We start from the raw sequence: 22037 nt of genomic DNA, 5'->3' as shown, positions 1-22037 counted from the left end.
TGATCAACTCTGAATGCACTATATATATGTTATTGCACATTATGCATACTGTATAGATATAACAGTTTACAAATGCAAGACAGTGGTGGTATATGCTTTTTGGATTATCATCTCTTTGTACCAGCATTAGCTTTATGTGTCTACATAGTATTCATCCCGAAGGGACCTGCCATCTTCCAATTAACAATATTATCTGCACATCGGAGCAAGTTAGGAGTATTTCACATGTAGACAATCTGTTTTTATTGCTTTCATCTTTACAGCCATGTGCGTGATCTAAACATCAGGCAGAAACTTCTCCAATAACCTCCTATTTCAAAACATCTTAGAAAATGACTGTTTGGGATGGGCTGATTTATAATATATCTGTGGCACACAAAAACATGAACGCAAGCCTCTGATTCCCTGGGAAACTTCCTGTCTGTGTCTCAGAGGGATTTCTGTCCTCCCAAGTGTTTCAGCGTGAGCCTGGGGACTTAAGGGGCTCTTTGAAGCCAGCAAAGAATTTGCAACCTATAGACAGGGCTTTTTAGCAGGTGCAATCTGAACACAGCATCTGTTTGGCTCAGCTGCAAAGATGCAGGTTGCCTTCCCCCACCCATCCCAGGGCAGAGCTACTCTGTGTGCACGTGTGTCTCTGATTGTCTTTCTCATCCCTGTGCATAACTTCGCAAAGGTCAGTTTCATTAACCTTAGGGTTATGGTTTGTGTAAATATGTGTGTGTAGGGTTATGGTTTGTGTAAATATGTGTATCTGATTTGCATGGGAAATGTCTTTTTCCTTACGTGTCTCCTGTCCAAATTTAACCAAGCCTGGGCCTATGTAGTTTGCGATATGTGCTGCAATGGCAAGTGCAGCCAGCACAGCTGTGCTGCTCAGGCAGTGCGTGGCTGCATAGGCCTTTTTGCACAGCATGTTCAGCTGGGTGGACAGTCGAGGTGCCTACATATTATCTGCCATATAGCCCTATACGTTGGCAGATGGTGTGTGCATTAACACACGGTATGTGCTGATGTCTCTGAGTGCATGAGTTTCTCCCTGGCCAGCTGGCGCCCAACACATGCGTTGGCACATGCGGTTTGCGGAGCTGCTCTCCTTGCCGCAGGGCGCACACGCGGCAGCGTGCGCTTTGCGTGGATGTGTGACCTCCTTCCCAGGGGCGCAGAGCTACACGGACGTGAGCAGAGGGCTCGGGGCTGGCTCTGCTGTGTGCCAGCAAGATGTAAAGCAAGGAGCTGCAGTGCAGAAGGGCTTTGCCTCCCCCCACCCGCTCCATCCCCCTTTTCCTCTCTGCCTCACTGCAGGGGTGAATTTCACATTGAGTTGCCATCTCTTGGACAAGATTATTTCTTCCTGGTTTCCTCTGGATTTGTCCTCAGAGAGTCTGAGCCCTGAGCTGCCTCCTGCTGCATCTGATGAAGAATCAGTGGCAGCGGCAGCGGCAGCTGTCCCCGAGGCCAGCGGGAAGCCAGGATGCTCCGCGGTTTCTGGGAGCCAACCCTTGGTGTGTGTCCCTGTGTCTGCACACACCGATGGAGCCCAGGGGACATGGGGATGAGGGGAAAGCTGAGGCAAAGAAGACATTAGCGCACAAGTGACATATCTCAATATAATTTCTAAAACTCTATTAATCGAACAGATAAAATACCTCTGGTCTATTTTTTGTTATTTTGTTACAAAATATTAGCCATTTGGACTCTTCGCTAGGTGTGACCACACCGCTTTTCCCCACTGAAGCTTTTCTTGGTGATATTTACAGCAGGAAACAAGTACAGACAGACAGGTGCTTTCAAAAGCCTACACACAGGTAACATTTCTGTTGTTAGGTTGTTTGTTTGTTTGTTTGCAAAAGACACATTCAGATGGGGTTGTGAGTAGTGCTGAAGAGGTGGGTGACTTCAAAGCTGCTGTCCCAGGCATGGCTGGGAAAGAGAGGGCAGGACAAGGACAGTTCTAGCTCACAAAACACGGCCGGCAATCCCTGGAGCCTACACTAGCACAGTGAGGCGGCTGGTGGAGCGGGAGACGGGGGAGCTTGCTCAGCAACTCGCATTTCAAAGCAGAGACTGTGCCAAACAGCAGCTTCCTTGATTTAGGGCTTGTATTCATTTTGGAAACCTCACAAACACATGCAGATAGCTGCAGGTTGAGCCTTCTGAAAAACATGTAACAACACTCAAACTCTTATAGCTCAGAGGCCCTCAAATACTTCCAAATCTGGTGGTATATTCTTCTTGAAGAAGTGTGAGTATTGATGAAATTCTGGTTGTGGACCATACTCACACCTTTCAACTACAGGGAGGAAAGGAAACATGAACAGTTGGATGATTTGAAGAACTAAGTGTTGCCACCACAGTGGCCCAGATTATGGCATTAAAAGTACTACAGCAGCGAACAAACACTGCATTAAACACGAGCTGTTTGCCCGAAGCTTGATTCTCCCGTCATATTTTTCCATCCCTTTGCTACTGGTATAAACAGATTAATCTCACTGGACCTGCACCAGAATGAGCAAGAGAGAATCAGGCCAGAGCTTGACAGTTTGTGTGATGCAGCTCTCAGGAACACCTTGCTCTCTGCCACCTTCCAGCAGAGCCACCTTTTGTTTGGCCACTGAGTACCTAATACTCACTGCAGAATGCTCTTTACTGGGTTTCTCTTTTCTCTCTCCCCCTTATCCTTTTTTAATATAGAAAGATACGAATTTGGCAGCAAAAACTCACTGGTTTATTTGGGTCAGTCTAACCTTTGCAGCAGCTTCCTGCCTGATCCCACCACCTGGAAAATTGTGCTAGGTTCACAATCAGAATCACCGCTGCAAGAGCTGGTGATGTTTCTTTGGGCTGGTCCCTCTGGGCCAGTTGTGGTACAGATTTTATCCTTCATTAAAGTTGTCGCTGACACACTCCTTCTAGCCTGCACCTTGTCAGCCGTCAGTCTGTGTGCAAGGGTGTCTGTTCACAGTACTACTGCTACACTGAGTCTGTGTGTCTTGCTTGCATGAGGGAGGGCTGCGGAAGCAGACAACACAATAGATCAGATGAGGTGTAGACATGCTTTAAAGTGCTTGTCATCCTTCGAGACCAACCTTCAAAGGAAAAAAAACCAAAACCAACCCAACATATTTTGAAGTGAAGTCTGAAGGGTTCAGCTACACAGTAGAATTTAGAGCAACTTGTTCCACGACAACCTGGAATAGAGTGTTTAGGTGTCTCTCCAGCTAAACCTGACAGAAGATGTTGCGGCCATCAGGTCAGAAGACAGCAAGGGTTGTCTATGTTTGCTTCTCTGTCCAAAGCTCAAGGCCAGCAGTAGCCTTTGCAATGTCAGGTAAAAGGAGCCAACTTGCCCTGAGAGACTGCTGCAGGTACCCTGGCACTTCAGATAACGTGCTTCCATCCTTCATCCAGCAAGAAGAAGGAAGCTTCCTTATTTCTTCTTTATATTCTTGTAAATCTCCCAATCAATTATTAAAGCAGCAAACCTCTCTTGTAGGAACTTCATAGACATTGTTATAAATATTTTATCTAAAAAATTATTTCATCAAGTACCTTAAGGTTTTCGTTGTTGTCACTTTGTGTTAAATGTCAAGTAAAATCTAATTTATTTATTTTAACACACACACAGAGACTTTCAGCAGCTCACTGCACTCTGGGAAAAAAACACAAACAAGGACTGCCATTCCTCTCAGACACTGAAGTAACAGCTGAGACAGGAGAGCAGTGCCAGTGCCTCCTGGATACCATCACTCTTACTGCAGCAGTGAGTGCAAATAAAATGGCAGCCACTTGCTACATTGGTTGGACAATGGCAGATGCCACACAAATGCCATCTCAGGAAGCTATGGGCAGGTTGGATGAGAGCCCAGCTGCTGTGAGCCAGTGGGGTGTCACCTTGGAGGGAGATAGCAGCAGATCAGGCCAGCTGTGCCTCACAGCTGGCTGGAGGGTGAGCCCTGGCTGGGGGTGAGGACCTCTCCCCAGGCCCAGCTTTGAGGTGTGCAGCATCCTCACTGCCCTGGGGGGCTGGCTAGAAGAAAGCTTCTCTGGTCTGGAGGGAGTCTGGGCTTCCCTTGAGGGCTTTCTAGCAATCCTTTCTGTCTTCCACAGTCCTCTCTGAGGCTGTGCCTGTTGGCTCATGGTCAGTACATCTCCATTGCGTATAAAAGTGGCAGCCTAGTGCCCTGCTCCAGAGAGATAAGCAAACAATTTAGACCTGTTGGCACACCTGGGTACTTGGGTCAGGCTCAGAAATAAGGGGACCTGGAAGTGAGCAGGCTCCAGCCCTGGAGGGTTTCACCCCAGCCCCTGCCTGCTTCCCTAACCCCAGCTAGGCTTATGCCCAGGGCAAATCTGTGAACTCTTTCATCTGAACACTTCAGCAGAGCCAGCAGACATCCCAAAAGCACCGAGGGGAGCTAGTCCCTGATGCACTGTGGGTTTTGTCACTGGCAACAGCCCCCAGAGATGAGCATACTAGCATAATCTCTAAGGAAATTGCTCTGTGGCTTTTACCTCACAAGGTAAAAACGAGTTTCCTGCATCTTCCTTCACTGCCTCTTTCCCTGACATTTTCCACATCCCCACAACTGCCAACAGCTTCTGCCACTCCTCATCCAACAGCTGTGTCATCAGCACCCAGTGCTCATGTCTCAGTCTTGTACGGGAAGATAATTTCTTTCCCTCTTAAAATAAAATAAAAATAAAGACCCTAAAAGGCATTCTGTCCTATTTTAAAATCCTAAAGTTGATCTTCTTAAGCCTCGAAGAGAGATAGAGCGAGACCAAAGCCTTTAAGCTAATTAATACCTTCCCCTCCCTACTGCTCAAAGAGATTTTTTTTTCTAAAAATACATCCATAGTCCATTTTTAATGCTGTCTTCCTTCACATCAATGTCCCCAATAAAGCAGAGGAGCTGAGCTGTCTTCTCTATCTCAGGATCTTCCCCTCCCCTCACTTTGAAGCTGGGACAGGGAGGGAGAGAAGAGGCCCTGGAGTCTGGGATCTGGGCAGCTGTTCTATAGGAAGGGCTGATGGAGATAACAGTATAGCAAGGCAAGAGATACAGATGGGACACAGACTTCACATGGGTGGTCTCCAAAAAGCCCCTTCTGTCTAACACAGGAGGAAGAGCCCAAGTGAAGGGATCATCCATGCCAGAAGGTGAACATAACACTTGGTTTTGCTTTCAGAATATAAAAAACAGGTGGGCAGGAAACACAAAACCAGCTTGAAGGAGGACAGCAGAGGTGCATTTGTTTTTATGCTAGAGAAGACAATCTTTGTGTGTGTGTGTGTGTGTGTGTGTGTTGAGGTGGGAGGGCACTTCTTGGTGCCATCTCTTTGGAAAAGTACTTATTCCAGGAAGATTCCTGTGCTCAATCCTTCCCTTCTGCTCCCTCAGAACTGCTTGGTGTTTCCTTTAGTAAGCATGCGCCGTACATACGCTACCATACAGGTGTATTTACATGTGATGAGGTCTGCCAGATCTCAGCAGAGGTCTCTGGTACAACGCTCCAATATAACAACAGAAAGAGTTTTGGTGTTCAGAGTGAGGCCATCTTTGCATTGCAGTGCAGCTCAGGACAGTCTCTCCTTCTCTTGAGCTCTCTTCCACTCATGCACTCCTTCACTTGGAACTGGCTGCTGCAAGGAGATAGTATCTGAAGAGCGATGAGGAGAAAGCATGGCCCGCAGCACAAGTTCTCAGCTCTAGCTTAGCAGGCAGCAGCAGCGGTGGGAGGGAGAACTCCACCCCCGGGAGTGCCCCAAGGTCGGTCCTTGGCACGGGTGAGTCTGTTTCTCTCCAAGGCTGGCGAAGTTTTGAGGTGGGTACAAACCTATGGCCAGGTAAATGCAAGGCAGGGAAGGAGGCTGAGGAGTAGCAAACGGAAGACACGGTGCCTATAAGCAGCAGGTCATCAAGCCTCTCAGGAACAGGGCAGCGAAGTGCTACACGGGGATGGCACGAGCACAGGAGGCCAGCAGGGCTGGCAGGGTGTGAGGATGTGTGAGCATGTAGGCTGGCGGTTTCTACAGATGGCTCCTCACAATTAGCATCATCTTGAGGGGAGACAGGGTAAGAGTTAGGTCTGTCAGCTTTTTTTTTTCTTTTCTTCTTCTTTTACTAAAAAATAATTCACAAACTAGATCTCTGTAGGCAGAAAGGGTCCCCGGGAGGTCGTGGGGAAGGGAAGCAGGGAAGTCTGTGCTGTTTTGGTGCTGGTGGTGTGGCTACACGAGGCTGCGTGAGCCACTGGAGTACCTGCGCCTCTGAAGCAGGGAGCTGGGGGGACAATACTGGTGGGGGTGGTTGTAGGGGGGTGGTGGAGGTGGGAGGGGAGGCTGATGGACCAGCTTCATGGGGGTCCCGGAGAGCCCACTGCCCACACCGCGCCAGGGCGTGGAGGTGCAGGAATCGGAGGTGACGTAGCGTGTCAGAGTCTGGTTGAGGGCCGGCTCCATTCGAGCGAGGCACGGCTTGTCCAAGACAATGACTTTGACAATCTGCTGGCACTGTACAAGTGTCCCCGCCGAGGCGGGGTGCGAGGGCACCAGTGCTGTCTCCAGCCGCTCCCGTGGCATGTTAAGACGCATGCTGGGCTGCATTCCACTCTCGGGCCCCAGGGCGGAGTTGTGCTGGTACGTTTGAAGCCTGTTGTGAATTGACACCTAGTTTAGAAACAGTCAAAGAAGCATTAAATGTTACAAGACTTTTCCCATCTGCTGCTACTGGCTGCCCTGAACCCGCGCCACCAGCCGGCCTCATGTGCATTAAACCCACACCCCCCCAAAAAAAAAAAACAGAAAGGGAACAACCCCTGGCTGCACAGTCCCCCATAATGGTCCCATCATCCCCATCTAGGCCTAAGTGCCCCTGTCCTTTCCATCATGTAAAAGGTAACAGGGCCGGTGTCCCCAAATGCAGAGCAACTTTGATTATCCAAATGGCACAGAGAACGCAAGTCAACTCTACAAGTGGAGGCATCCGTGAATTCTCATGGTAATGAACAGACCTGGGAGGTCATGCCCTTGTCCCCACCAGCAAAAAGGAGAGGGGAACCAGACAGCAAGGTTTCAGATAATCGAGGTTGTATGTTTCAGCAAAATGACAGTAGCTGAATCTGAGATAGAGAGAGACAGAGAGACTCAAGCCTTTCCCAGCTCCCTGCCTCTCTGAGTAGGAAGGAAAAACAGTACAAAGGAAAAACCAGAAATCTGATATACTCTAGCAAAAGGCAGCTCCCTCTGATCCGTTTGATGGTTTGTCAGTGAAAGGCAATGATTTAAAAAAAAAAAAAAAAAAAAAAAAAAGAAAGAAAAAATGCTTGTCTAGCTCATACAATGATAAAAGAAATTCGTGATGAAATGGCAGCAGATTAGATAATCTCAAAGAAATGGAAATGCTCCTCTGCTGGCAGAATATTACTTGGGCAGCTGAAAGGGGGAAGGGAAGCAGGAGGTCATCAGGGTCCCCACAGAGAGATGCTGATAATGGAGTCAAATAAGGGAGCTCACTGAGTCCAGTTTGAAAAGGAGGAGCTGGCCTGGACTGGAGGTCCCTAGTGGGGAAGCACAGCAGGAAAATGGTGCTTCCCAAATGGTGGATGAAGTTACAGCTCCTCCCGGCATGGACATGAGCTGATGGAGACCCCAAAGTTGCCAGCTCAAAACAGAATGTCGGTCAAGTGACGAACCCTGGGTAGGAAACAAATGCTTGCGGACTGGCATGGTGCTTCCAGATAAGCAGGGGTACAGATGGGCAGATGGGATAGTGGGGGTGCCCTGATGGTCTGGCATGTTGGGCAGCAGTGCCAGCAAGTGGGAAGGAGGAGCGGTGGAGTGGCCAAGCTTCCCACCATGCTGGAACAAGGACGAGCTGTCTGCCCCTGCTCAAGCATGGAGGTTGCTCAGGCTCACTGCACAGCAGGACGTAGTATTGTGTCGATATTTATTCAGGCAGTGGGACATCCCCTAGGAAAAACTGGTTGCTGGGCCTCAAAGCGCTAATGGTGTTAGGATACATGGAAGCCATTCTCTCCTCCCAACAAGAATAGCAAATTGGCTGGGAGAGGCACCTTCCCCAGGAAAAGGGTGTCTGTAGGGAAGTGGGGTGCTCTTCAGGGAAAAGAAGCAGTACCCACTTCCCACAGAGAAGATGAACTCTTCAAAGTAAATATACTATGACAAGAGGGGAAGGAACTATCCTGAAAAAGGGCAAATTCAGGGCAATGGAGATATTCCAGACAGGGAGAGAGTAGGAAGTAGTAGATAAGATTTTCAGTGTGAAGATCACATTTTCCTGTTTCCCCACAGGCAGTGGGAGTATGGGTGTCTGTGAAGAAACAGGCAACCCACTGGATGCTAGACATCCCTGCAAAGACAGATGTATACGGGACAGCCAAGCTCCCTACCTAGGAAGGTGAAGCTCCAGGGAAAATCTCTGGTATAGAAAGGCCATGCTCAATCCCCTTCAAGGGGAGATGGAGAGACAGAGCTGCAGAGATTTTGCAGGAAAGCTGGGCTGCAGAGAACTTGCATGTGATGCTGCATGGAGTTAGCATGTCAGGAAAGTCTATAGTGGGGTTCTCAGTCTCCCCGTAAGCAGTGGCGTGGGTTAGTCTACAGCGTTTGGGAGCTTGGTCCATGAGGGATGTTACAGTTATAAAAACGGATTGAAAATGCTTTGAAGTTTAGTTTGGATTTGAAAGTTGTATTACCCGTCCTAGCAGTAACTTTTAATTGTATCTCTGGAAATTGGTAAAATTGTCAGTCTGGCTGGGGAGGCATTGATTAAAACCTGAGAAAAGAAACAACAGAGAATGTGAGAAGAGCTGAAGTGAGAGAAAATTACTTACCTCAGCTGCTCTGCACTCTACTTACCTCCACTGTGCTGTCTGAGACTTTCTCTCCCAAATCCTTCTTGCCTTTGAAACAAAAAAAAAGATCTCACTTAGGAGGTCTGTACCTCTAGTCAAGAGCTGGCCCTCATATTGTGGACTGGAAAGCTAAAGGGAGAGGCACAGGGCCAAACAAGACTCTCGACTGCAAGAAGAAATTCAGGCCCTCTTGAAACCTGAGAGCTGCTTAGTGGGGTAGAGGGAGGCCCCTTTGAGGTCCTATCCTTAGGTCCTGATGTCAGTGCCATTCTAGTGAGTTGGTAGTCACTCACCGCTGTACTTGATTTTTGCTGGCATGCAAGCCAAGGCATGAATGGACACAAAGCCTTTCATGCAAAGAGGCTGGTCCAAAGTATTGGTGAAGAGGCTGGAGGAAGGTGATAGTACAGTTACTGTTTTGTGTCAGTTCAGGGAATTAAAATTGGGACAGGTTCTCTAGCAGTTACCTGTACTCTACCAGTAATGTCTCTTTGCTAGACGTTACAGCTACAGACTGGGTAATGAGATTTTAACGGCTCTTCTAGGGTATTTGGAGAGTGCATATGTTCTCATATTTCCACTATTTGCCCAAGGCTAAAGGATACAAAACTGATCATTTCTTTTCGCAGTTATTCTCACAGGAATCAGTGAGAACACATTTGAAAAGGCAGCACTCCAACAGGCAAGAGAGGTTGGGTGTCCTCTTACCTGTTGGAGAACCTTGCTTAGACTGCAGTTCCATCTGGGCTCCGTTGGTCCTTAATGAGAGAGTCTTTGCCCCTTGCTGTTTCTCCAGCTCCCCTGCAAGACAAACATACAGAAGTGAATGAGGGATGGAGGGAAGGACACCAGTGTATTGAAGGAGCAACACAGGAAGTCAGCATGGAGAATTAATGCAAGAAAATGACAAGAGAGTGACAAGAAGGGAGGGAGAGAGGAACAGCCATGAAAAAAACGACAACAAAAACAGAAAATGGAGAGGACATGTGGAGAAACTTGTATATCTCCATACAACCTTCTGTGTATGACCTGCATTTATACAGAATAGGTTATTGCTGCGCAAGAGGGGACCACTGATGCTGAGCTACTTGGGCTCATCAGTTTATACGTAAAAGGCCACCAAAGGCTACAAGGACATCTAATCTGTGTAAGACAGGTCACAGAGGGACACAGTACAGACTGCTTGTTCCCTAGACATTCCTGGTGTGAAGGACAACTCTTCTAAGACTACCAGACCTGTCCTGTACTTCCCAGATATCTACAGATCGTATCTGTATAGCTAAAAGAGTATAAGATGGAGAAGAGTCTTCTGGTTTCACTATTCCAGGCCACTGTATAATACATTCTGTTTCATAAGCATCATAAGTAGTTAAGTTCTTCCATTTCTCCTGCTAGCAGGTGGTGACAGAGCCTGACTGTTTTTTCTGCCCTATCAATGAACACAAGAACAACTCTGTGCAGACTTGTGCTACTCATTCTCTTTACCGCTGTTCCTGAAGAACCCATTTCCTTTACCCTTTCTCCCTTGTAGACAAAAGCAGTGTGATGGCATTGGAGTGTGAATTGTATTAGAGGCCCTTACATTCAATTCGTATCTGCTCCAGCTCTGTCACTTCTGCTATTGATTCTTTCAGATCTTCCACAAACTTCTGCATTTCCTCAGCACCCAGAGCACAGAAGTGTAGTACCTGCTTCTTCTCTGAGCCTGAAACTGGAGTCACCAGTGTGATACCATGGGGGTAATCTGTAAAGAAGATGTTTCAAAAAAATAAAGAGGCGTTAGGCATTCTTGCTGGAGTAGTTGGCTGCTTTGGTACCTCTGCAGGATAGAGAGTTTCCAACATGAGTCCGAAGGAATGGCACACCTAGAGTTTGTCACACTGCAAACTGTGGGAACCTGCAGCCTTGCAGTCCTCCAAGGCAACAGAAGATACGCCAAGCTGCAGCAGCAAGGCAAGTGCCACCAGCACCACAGCACTGCAAAAACCAGAAAACTCCAGCACAGGTACACTTAGTGCAACATTGGCTCTGGGAACCTGAGAAAAGAGGTAGGACTGCAAAGCTCTTCTGAATAGTATATATGAGGCCAATACCACTTCTTCTGTGGGAGATACAGCAGGAGAGGCTGGCTCCTGGAGTCAAAGCCAGAAGAGCCAATAAAATCCACAGTGGCAGGACTTCTCCCCAGTCTCTATGTTCATCAGCAGAGAACATGGCAGGGGTGTTAGCACAGCATGGGTGGGGAGATGTGCTGTGCAGAGAGAATGGTAGAGAAAGATGTGGGTTGGACTCCATAATCCTTGTGGGTCCCTTTCAATCCAGGACATTTTATGATTCTATGGTTTGTAGGTCTCCACTTAGTACTGCCCAACTGGCAAAACACATGGGGATGTAAATAAAAAGGACATTTCCAGAGAGTGGAAATATCACAGCAAAAGGCCTTATGTTTTAAAGGTCAGGTTGGAGATTCAGCCAACGGAAGCAGGAGAACAAGGGTGTGCAGAAAACTTGCTATGCTTGCAACTGGACTTTCTCTACCTTTTGCTCAACGGCCAGTGGTTTCAATCACTTTTCTTTTTCCCTCTCACCTTTACCTGCATTTAATGTTTCCCCATCCTGCTTTTTCCTTCACTGCTCCTGCATCTGCCTGCCTTCCCCACCATTACCAGTCTTTACTGCTATTTGCTGCCAGCCCTCAGCTCGCCCTGTTTGTGTCCCATTCCCCTTTTCCCACCCTGTGTCTGCCTCATCTGTTCAGATCACAAGCTCTTTAGGACATCTGCTTTTCTGTTTTTGCAGGGGATACACAACAGGATGCCTTTGCCAGAAGATCTTTGGGCACTCCCAGGATAGTCACGATATCCCTGAAAGCTGATCCCAGCTCTGATGGTGCCTCCTGGGGATGCTCAGTTGTGAATGACTCTTTTGTACATACAGGGATGTGAAAGCCTCTGCCTGCTGCAGAGGGTCAGGTGTTGAGAGACTGACTCATGCTGCCCATAGGGCAGAGGGAGGATGTCAAAAACTTAGTATAGCCACAGTACTGCTACAGTCTTCTTTCCTTGCAGCATGTTGTGCAGGTGCTGACAAAAACGCCAGTGGCATCAGTCATGCTTGCCTAGGACTGCTGTGCAGCCCCTCTCCCTGTGCCAGCAGGAAGCCTGCCTGTTTCTGGAACTTCTGCACCGCACAACCAGCCTCAATCATGACACATCATGGCTCTATTCCCAGACCATCAAGGTCAGGTTGACTAGGGCTGGCCTCTCGCCATGCTTTGGTGGATGCTGTTCCAAGGGCTCTGCTTCTGTCTTGGGAAGCATTCAGCACAGCCTGGCACAGTGCAGGGAGGCAGCAGCAGCACCCGAGCCTTTATCAATGTCAAAGGTAGAGGTGGGAATTGTGACTTTAGGCATGAGGGGAGAAGGGCTAAAGCTGGCAGCACCAGTTTTGTCACCGAGGTTCTCCACACGCAGTTGGTTCCTGAGAGCTCAGTGAGATTTATCTGGGGATTGATTCCCTCATTCCTCCTCACTAGTGTTCTTTCTGCCACCATGACAAGCCAGATCCTTCAATGAACTTAAATTGGAGCTCAGACTTAGTGAGAGGTACCGGGGACCTCTTCTCAACACACTGTACCTGCACAGTCATGTCCTCAGCACCAAGCCTCAGTTTTCTCCCCTCCACTTTTAACCCTGATGGAATCCTCTTCTGATGCACACTCACACTGGGTGACACAGCCCCCTCCCTTCTTCTCTTCTTTCCTGCCAAACCCCTCCAGGCAATCAAGGAGCAATGGACTTACATTCATTCTCAAAGAGATGAAACTGCATCCCTAGCAGGCCAACTGACTTGCAAAATGTGTACGTTGAGGAGCTTTTCTTCTTGGGGCAAAGCTTGAGGATCTGTTGGAAGGAGAGAGGAATCATTGGGCAGGGTGCTGGGGAACAGTAAGGAAAGAAAAATGCGAACTGCTCAAAGCAAAAAAGCTTTCTGGAAGCTCTGTTACTTGTACATGGGAGTAACACTTAATGACTGACAGGCTCTTCTACCAGAAAGCAGCCTGGCATGCTGCACTTGTGAAATTCTCTATGCATAGCCCTGGAGCCCACTCAGCCCTCTGTCCCCCAGGGGTGCTGGCTTTTTGATGCCCACATGTCTGACTTTGCAATGGTGATTCTGTTCACCAACAGCCAGATCAAAAGGCAAAGGAAAGCCTGTCAGAAATACCTTAGAGCTGGGAACAAGAGCATATATGAATGCTATGCTGTCCTTGCTCCCTCAGCACTGATTCTCATGGACCGGATTTATCCCATGGAGTAGAGGGATAGCAAGGACCAGAACCTTTCCTCAGGTTCACAATTGTACAAATGGCTGCAGAGGAATAGGTGGGGAAAGCTTTCTTGTCCTCTGCTCCTACAAAAGGGTTTGGTTTTAGCCTTACATTTTCAACATCCACAGTTTCATTTTGCTATTAAATTCAGTAGAACTTCCATCTTGTTTGGCATCCTTGCAGTCTCAGCGTACCTTTGCTCACTCTGGTGCAAGTTTCCTGGGGCAGTACACTTTTAAAAGTACTATGTACATTTAGGGCTCCAGTAATACCTACTCTCCTACAGCCATTGCAATGTTAGAAGGCAGTGGTTTAAAAGAGTCTAGCAGGAAAGATTTAAAGTGCATGGGAGGGCTCTGTCTACTATAGTACAAACAGACAAAGAAATGAACCTCCCTTTCATGAAATGAACCTCCCTGCTGGCAAAGGCATGAGAGAGAGCAGTGACATTGCTTGAATGGCTGCGTGATGTGACAGCTTGTTTTTTCAAGGGTTAGAGGAGTTTTAGATTTGGTAGGTTTTTAACAGTGAAGGATCCAGAGATCTGTCTTACAATATTGATGGACCAGGAAATGGCCTGTCCTTAGCACAGTGGGGAAATGGATCTTGTGGACTGTTTTAGATTTCTTCATAGAAATCAGGGCAAGTTTTATCACTGCAGTGCCTAATTACCAGAACACACTCACCACCAGCAGGTCATTGAAGAGAAAAACTTCCCTCTGGTGAGCTGCCTGCTTCTGCACTTTGTTCACATCAGTCACTTCGTACAAGCGGCTGCAGCAGACCAGTCGGCGATGGGGCACAGACAGAACCTGCAAGACCCACAAGAGCATGCAGGGGCTGAGGGAGGTGCCTATGTGGGTCTACCCCACCCTCAGCCAGCACAACCCTGCTGGGTGACAGTACCACAAGTCAATTCTGCCCACTCTGCCCACTCAAATCATCTTCTCACCAGCAGTCCCCAGCATCACTTTTCCTGTTGGTGCAATAGTAGAGAGAGCTATGTCTTTGTGATCTGGATAAATCAGAGGAGCATGACAGGCTATAGGCAACCCTCTTGCTCACACATCCTCTCTTCATATACCTCTGGCTTTCAGTCACTGCTGGATATCTGCAGGTATCCTAGGCCTTGAGAAATTATTCTGCTGATTTTGGGTGAACAGTATGTATATTTTTCCCTTACAGATTGGTTACTGCTAAAGAAGCTGTCTCTGCATTTGAGGGTCTCTTAACCACACCAGTCCTTAGGGAACTCATTAGAGATAGATGGGTTAAACTGTCTTCTATCAGTTTGCCTTCTGCTTCCTACACCCTCACAAGGCCTGAAAGTTTGAAACACTGCAGGGCTACTGCTGGAGCATTTGCAGGCAGGACCTGCATGGTAGGCAGGACCTGCAAAGAGGTTCTGGGGCAAACAATTACCATGCCAGATACTGTAAACTCTGGCCAAGGACACCACCCAAAATTAGGAAAGAATGAGACAGCAAGGAAAAAGGTGTTTCAAGAAAAAGGAGTCAATTCATCAAGACAAGCAAGGAAAGTATTACAGAAGAGGAGTAGGTGCACAGAGGAGGAAGGCAGAAAAGAGGGCCAGTGAGGGAGGTGGGGGTAGGAGGGGTGAATGTGTGCCCGCGGGGTTATGGGTGCTCACCGTTTTCATTCCAACTATGGACTTCTCCACTTTAGTGACATAAGTCACGTGGTCCTCATTGGATTTTAGCTCTTTCTGCTGAATCCTCTCGTAGATCCCCACCACCAGCTCCCGTGGGATGTCAGCACCATCATCCACCCCTGACAAACACAGAAAATGTTGGGCAGGCTGGGCAGGGAGAAAAGGAAAGTGAAGAACTGGTGGTCCCTGACAGGTAACTACTGCCTCCGCACAATGCAGTGATGGGAAGACTGAAGGGAAAGAGCAATAGTTTGCTTTAGGCTGTTTCCTTTCTTGCTCTGAAACACCTAATGCACCAGCGAGAGAGACTGACATCTCTAAGGCCAATGCAGAAGATTTCATTATTTCTTTGCTCTGCATGGTGGCTCCTTTCCATGTGTTCCTTAAGGTTTTATAGCCACAATTTCACACTCATATATCTTGGGCCACTTAGCAGCAACCCCTGCATTGATTTCATATCATCAAAAGTGCTAGATGTGGAGTAGATCTATGGTGAGATCCAGCTGCTCCTCCTGCCAATGCAAGCATCAGCTCTCCTGTTTGCTTGGTGGCCTCCATAATTTTCCTTCTGTCAGGTCTCCTAGGAGTAATACTTTCCTGTTACTCTGTCTGTGATATCTCTGTCTTGGCCCCGTCCCTTTCGTCTTTTACATCTCCTTAGATAACTCTCCAAATTTTGCTTTCTGACCCTTGCAGAGCCTGACAGAAAAGTTTTCTTTCACCCTTCCCTGAGCCAAACACCACAAATTAAACTGCCAGTCTTTCCTCTGAACTGAATTCCTTCAGTCATTTTATCTTCTCTGCTTTCCCTCCAGCTCCCTAGTCTGAAATGTACTACCCCGAGTGATGCAGGTGAGGAACTGCTGAGGAATGGGGAGGCATTGTTATCTCATGGCTCCCTCATCCATGCCCTTACAAATGTAGCCTGAATGCTCCATCTTTTTTCAAACACGGGTTGGTGAAGATGCTGACATGGGCATTGTCCTGCAGGTGAATCTGGAATGAACTCCCTCCCCTTGTCTGTAATGTCGTGACATTCACTTGCTCTAGTGAGTTGTGGTGTGTTACACACTGTAGGTGAGCGATCCTCATGTTCGCTGAATTCATTGTGACGTGAACTGGCAGATTTTCAGGTACCCCTAAGTGTAAGTTAACATAAAAAAGCCTTTTGATTTAGTGCTCTCAGCTGTGATACCAAAGGGGATGATGGCAGTTATCAGCCCCATTCAGTATCCCAGGAAATAACTTGAAAGAGGGTCTCAGTGTCACATCATACCAGTCTGAAGTGGATGACAAATTGGGGAAGGTGTGGGAGGCTGAGATGAAACTTTCTGAACAGTAGTCAGGACAAAGAAACCAGTCAAAGGAATCACAGAAGTTCAAAATCTAGACAGGGATTTACACTGGCAAAAATTGAGGGAGCTCCACTTAAACAGTAGATCTCCAGTAAGAGACACTTGGAAGATGGCTGACTTAGGATGACCTAGAAGTGAACATGGCTGGGAAATTAGAAAATAATTTGTCTAGACATGATGTCAAAAAGGCCAAACAATACTAAGCTGCATTAACAGATCTGAAAATAAGGAGGCGGCAGTGGTTCTATATAAGAGTATGTTGTGATCACATTTGAAAAAGTGCTTTTAGCAACCTATTACGAAGATGGGAAGGACTGACCTTGAAAAACACAAGAAAATGGATTTGGGGAACTGATGTATCAGAAATTGTGAAGAGGTAATGTATGCATGAACTCTGTCAGGCTTACAGTCACTATAAGTAATTGCAAGCAATTAAGAAGGGGAAGATTCAGCCTGAGTAGAAGGAAAATGTGTTCATATATTCAAAGCAGCAAGGAGGGGAAGGGCTTGTTTAGCACAATCCAGCAGGGTCAAAGAAGGATGGAGCTGAACAATAGGAAAATGTAATACAATGGACTGCTTCCAAGCAGTGAGATCTATTAAAAGATGAAACCATCTCTCAAGGAAAATGGCTGGTTTCTGAGAAGGCTGGACAGCTTTCTGCAGAAGACAAAGCTTAGATTTTCCCCTTCCCCAGTATCCTAGAAGACAGCTCAAAGGAACATCCATGTCTGGCTCATAGGGAGCAGCAGCAGCCCTGGAAAAAAAGCAGCTCCACTAGATTTTTGCTGCCTTTGCTTAGGTAGAATTTAGAGCAGCAAGAGGGCAAAAAAAAAATCAAAGCAGGACCCTCACCTCTCAGATTGCGAATGAAGTCCTCCAGCATCATCTTCCTGTCAGGTTTGATGTTGGGGCTGTACATGTCCGTGTTGAGGAGGATGATTGCAAAGGCCAAGATGAAGATGGTGTCTGGGTTGTGAAACTGCTGGACCACATCTGGGTTACACATGCAGTATCTCTGGCTGCAGCAGAAGGGATGCACACACTTAACATGGAACATGGGAGTCCTTTGCTCCAGGGTGGCAATGACTTTGTCACAAGTGGATCTAATTCTTCCTTTCCCTCCACTTCTCATACAAAAGAGAAGGAACTGACTGCTCTCTGAAGGCAAATTTCCCCACCAATGGCTGAAGCGGGCCACTGAAACTTCAGCCTTCTTGTCCTCGGGAACCAAAAGAGCAAGTGAGACTAGAGACGACTACTCAGGCTGGTAATGCAGGAGATGCCTACTCCAGCCTGCCTTGCGAAGGGCAAAGCACTTCTCTGGATGCACCAAGGGAGCAACCCAGCACACCTGCAAGCCCCAGTGCTACTCTTCCTGTGAGTCACCAATGAACAGGGAGTCCCTTGCTGGCAGACATGTCAGGACTGGCCTCAGTCTGTCCCTTTGTGCCCTTCATGCCAGTGAACATCTGACAAGGTCATGGCTCTGCTGTAGCAGTGGCACAGAGGACTCCGTGCTTCAGTAGCCTCTTCATGATCACTTTCTTTGGAAGGGAGGTCCCTGGCCATTCAGTTCACGGCTGCTCCATCTTTTCTGCCTTGGGCATGCTCTCTGCTTCCACCTGGTTGCAGTAGTGGGGCTGCAGGGCTCATTTTCTTACCTGAAAGCCTCAATTAGCCGCTCCACCTTCTGTGCCTCCCCCTGCACGCGGATGTGAGCCTGGAATTTCCGCAGGGCTTCGTCCAGCTCCATGCCTGAGAAGTCCATCTCGTCTACCACGCAGCTGTGGGAGGGGAGAGAGCCTTCATCAGCACGTTCTCCCGCAGATGACACCAGGCAGGCTTCTTCGCTGTGGTGCCAAGGCTCTGTCCCCACGGGAAATACCATGGGAGAGCCCCTGAGACACCACTACAGCTGCCCAGATTGTATTTAAAATGGGTGGTAATTTCAGACAAGTGATTCCTGCATTCTACAGCAGGTGAGCAATTCTTGTGCCTAGCCATATATACATATACACACCTAAATACGTGCATATGTGTATATACACCACTATATATGTATCATATAATATCATATCCATAAAATATCATACCATATACAGCATATACATTTACACATACATGTACAGAGAAAGTGTATATATATATGTATTGATATTTATCTGTATCTATATAGATACAGATATCTAGACATCTATATTGATATAGATATTTAGACACCTATATCAATACCAACATTGATATAGATCCATCTATTTCTGCCTTTCCTATCATGCAGTAATCCTTAATACATCTTCCATTCCTCCCTCTCAGCACATGCACTTGCTCACTACCCACTTGTCCATCCTCCTCTTATCTCTGTTCACTTGGCTGTTCCTGCACTTGTCCTCTCCTCACCTTCCATTCTGTCCAGTTTACATCCTCATTTGCAACCCCTGCCTTCTTCACCACTCTTCATTCCCACTCAACCACAACATTCATTATGTCTTTAAAGACCAGAGCCAACTCAGAGAAAATAGGAAATGGAAGCTGTTGCACAGAAATAACATTGCAACATCAGCTGGCTTGTAATATCACAGCTGGGTAAAACTCTGCCCATGTAATCAAACACCACAAGTCCCCAACAATTAATTCTGCCCAAAACTCTATTCATTGTGTACATTTCTACCCATTCCACACAATCTTTTCCATTTGCACCATACTTCAGTGACATGCTTCCCTGTTATCTGCTGGAAATCCTTTACCTCCTACATCTGGTTTCACTTCCCCTTTCACAGTGATGCATTGCACACTGGTAATTCCTAGCTGATTGAAATACCCAAAGAAGGGATGCCACCTCTCTTGTTTCCCAGTTTATGAAAGTCTGACCATTAGTCTCCAAAACCTATGACTGCAGGTCTTGCTGTCTGTATTGTCAAATAATCTAGTTGCTTTTAGTCTTGCTGCATTACATTTTGGTCATTTGAAATCACAACATCTTCCCCATGTGGCCTCACCATATTTGATTAGCATATTCCTACCTTTTGTGTCCAGGTCATTACTGCAAGCATTAACCAAAAGACTAGACTCAGAAAACTCTGCTCATAACCTCCCTTAGACCAGACTTCCTATTTCAGCAGAGTATGTAGGAACTAATGTCTGCATCAGCCAACTGTTTCCACCATTTATGATTCCTCTGCTAATTATCTCTCTTCCACTCTCAACTAATAATTTCTCATGTCAAATGCTTTGTTGAAGTCTAGAATTACCTTCTGTATGTCCCTTGTCTAGAAAACCAGTTATTTTAACAAAGAAAGGCATTGAATTAATCTGCTCTCCACTGGCTTTGGTATGTACCATTTACCTTCCTATCTGTCATTCTTTCCCATAAATAAATTCTCAAAGTTGACATTCTGACAGACCGAGAAATTCACGGGTGCCAAAATCACATTTTCTTTAAGCCTTCCTTTAATACAAAGTTACTAATTTGATAATCTTCAGTCATATGGTACCACCTTTACATTACAAGTGTATTAAAAATGCAAAGACTTCATATTTTCTGCTTCTATATACCTTGGATGCTAACTCTATCACCCTGTCTCCTCCAAACCTCCCCCTTTGTTTGACCCTCTGTATTGTGTTTGGTTTGCTTTCTCATATTGTAAAGGATAAACTGACCCCAAATTTAAGGTTAGGAGGAAATTTTCCCCAAGACAGGCTGTTTGGTACTGTTTGAGCAGTGGTACAGGGAAAATGGGGTGGGGGGGATTAGCTCTCTTCTGAATCCTTCAGTTTCCTAGGATTATCTGGAAATTTTAGCTCTGCTAATAAAGGGATGTACTGTCATCAGTTTCTTCTTCTTCCTTTCTACGATAAACTGGAGATGTGTCTGTAGGTCACATTTATAGTGCTGCAGTTTGCTGTAGGCTATTGAGAAGTGTTTTGTGAGCCAGGCTGTTGCATACCATATGCAGCACTCCTGGAATAAAAGTCTACTGCAAATGGGTGAGGGACAGGGTTCAAATGCTCAGCGATGTCTCTCCATTCCTCCATTCCCCTATTGATTCAAGAGTTGAGATATCATTGTTCAATTGGAGAGACACCCACAGAAGAGCTTACCAAGAGCCTTGGCTGAACACAGGGTATTCAGTATCTTCTAAGGCTGGAGTCATTACGACTACAAAATGTGGGCTCTTTCCCTGCACAAACTCCATATAATCAATATGTAGGAACAACTGGTGAGGAGCAAGGCCAGAGGATCAATGGGGCTGCTCTCATAGGAAATCTTACACGAAATCTATTTTTACTCTCCAAGAGGAAGGTTGCAGAAACACATATTGTTTCTGGCAACAGCAAAAACTTCCTCTACTGCTTCTTTCCTTTGTTATTTTTATTTTTCTCATACTTACACTCACATGTCCCTTGGGTTGACATGAAGGCATTCTGCTACTTGGAATTTATCTTTGATAGAAATAGAAGTTTTTCTCTGGTTAGTCATTATTGTGTTCACAGCTGCAACCACCTCTGCAGTTGAACTTTTGCTATTATTTTTTAATCCTTTCCAATGCGTGATGTTTCTCAGTATTGACCCCAACGATTTTGCTGTTATTGTCTGCTTCCAGACGTGTGAAAGCAGAATCCTTACACACATCAGTGAGATCTGCTAAGGTCACCCTAGTAACCCCAATCCACCAGCATTAAATCCTCTATCTTTCACTCCCTCCCTCGCGGATCAATCCTTCCCTCACACACACAGGCTGCTCTAACACATCCTCCCCTTTGTGTACAAATCGCAAATAATAAAGTCAATTCCCTTGATACAGAAATCAACAAGCCTTTATTAGGACAAGTAGGACAAGGCAGCTCTTTATAGCTCTTTTCAAACTCAAACAGGCATTGCTACATCAGTTATGCTCAGCATCTCCTTTGAGAGTTGCTTTCACAGACTGACAGATGCAGGCTTACTTTGTAAATTCTAAGACGAACTCCTGGGAGTCCCTTCCGTTCGTCTCTCAGCCCAAAGAAGGGTATCCCCATCCTGCTTCCTGAGAAAAGTTGATCGGGCAGAAAGGATGGGTTAGGAAGAAAGTTTGACTCAAGCAATGTCAGCCTGAGCTGGCATTTGATTTATCTGGCAAAGCCTGTGCCAAAGGCTTGAGGAACAGCTCCTAAAGGAGCCATCAGGAAAGGCTGCTACTTTCTGCTGCTAGACGTACAGAAAGAATAGCGGATCACAGTTGTCTGGCTTTTTGGTGAGCAAATTCGATAGAGAAAAATCAATTCAAAGAGCCTTGTACCACAGAGCTGCCATACATCTGCTCCTTTTCTAGGTGGCTACAAGTTTTGCTGCCTCACCTGACCTCAGACTCCTTTACAGATTCTGGTTAGCTTTCCAAATGCACTGTGGTACCCTGCAACACAACGTAACTTTTCTTTGTGAAACCAGAGCAAGGTATTTTCTTTCCAAGGTAGAGACCCTGGAAGATGACATAAGATATTTTGGCAAGTGTACTGTGAGAAGTACATTGATCTTGTCACCCTCCAGAGCAGCAAAGTAAAAGGCAGTGTAACCACACACGAGGGGAGAGTCTCTCCCCAGAACTGGATTTGCCAGTGGAGGAGACAAAGGTTGAGCTGAGGGCAGATAACTCTCTGCATCCAAGCAATAAACCAGCAGCTTGTGTGCATGTGCCAAAACCAGTGCTGAGTTCATTTTCCCACAAACAGCAGAATGCCTACGAGGTGCCTATTCCCGGACCACCAGGAGGCCTGACGGATAATGAAGCAGAAGCAGAGTAATCACCTTATAAAATCTCCT

The 22037-nt window shown here is 46.7% G+C and overlaps 1 protein-coding gene across 5 annotated transcripts in view; it reads right to left on the bottom strand.

Annotated features, from left to right (window-relative positions):
• Positions 1 to 1596: 1596 nt before the first annotated feature.
• The window catches only part of IQSEC3 (IQ motif and Sec7 domain ArfGEF 3), a 104660-nt gene continuing 84219 nt past the window's right edge, over positions 1597 to 22037 (bottom strand). For 2 of the 5 annotated variants that reach the window (XM_065841631.2, XM_071817400.1), the window contains 9 exons: positions 17902 to 18024; positions 17093 to 17259; positions 14862 to 15001; positions 13897 to 14022; positions 12683 to 12782; positions 10463 to 10624; positions 9589 to 9681; positions 8885 to 8928; positions 1597 to 6673 (listed from right to left, as the gene is read on the bottom strand). In XM_065841631.2, coding sequence (XP_065697703.1) covers positions 6236 to 6673; positions 8885 to 8928; positions 9589 to 9681; positions 10463 to 10624; positions 12683 to 12782; positions 13897 to 14022; positions 14862 to 15001; positions 17093 to 17259; positions 17902 to 18024 — 1393 coding nt within the window. In that variant the 3' untranslated portion in view covers positions 1597 to 6235. Of the gene's footprint in view, positions 6674 to 8721; positions 8802 to 8884; positions 8929 to 9588; positions 9682 to 10462; positions 10625 to 12682; positions 12783 to 13896; positions 14023 to 14861; positions 15002 to 17092; positions 17260 to 17901; positions 18025 to 22037 lie in introns of all 5 variants that reach the window. The other 3 variants (XM_065841633.2, XM_065841632.2, XM_065841634.2) reach the window with 3 other exon arrangements.

Source organism: Patagioenas fasciata, chromosome 1 (genome assembly GCF_037038585.1).
Source record: "Patagioenas fasciata isolate bPatFas1 chromosome 1, bPatFas1.hap1, whole genome shotgun sequence".
NCBI lineage: Eukaryota > Metazoa > Chordata > Aves > Columbiformes > Columbidae > Patagioenas > Patagioenas fasciata.
The sequence above is the reverse complement of the archived record's forward strand: the minus strand, read 5'-3'. Positions and strand labels throughout refer to the sequence as shown.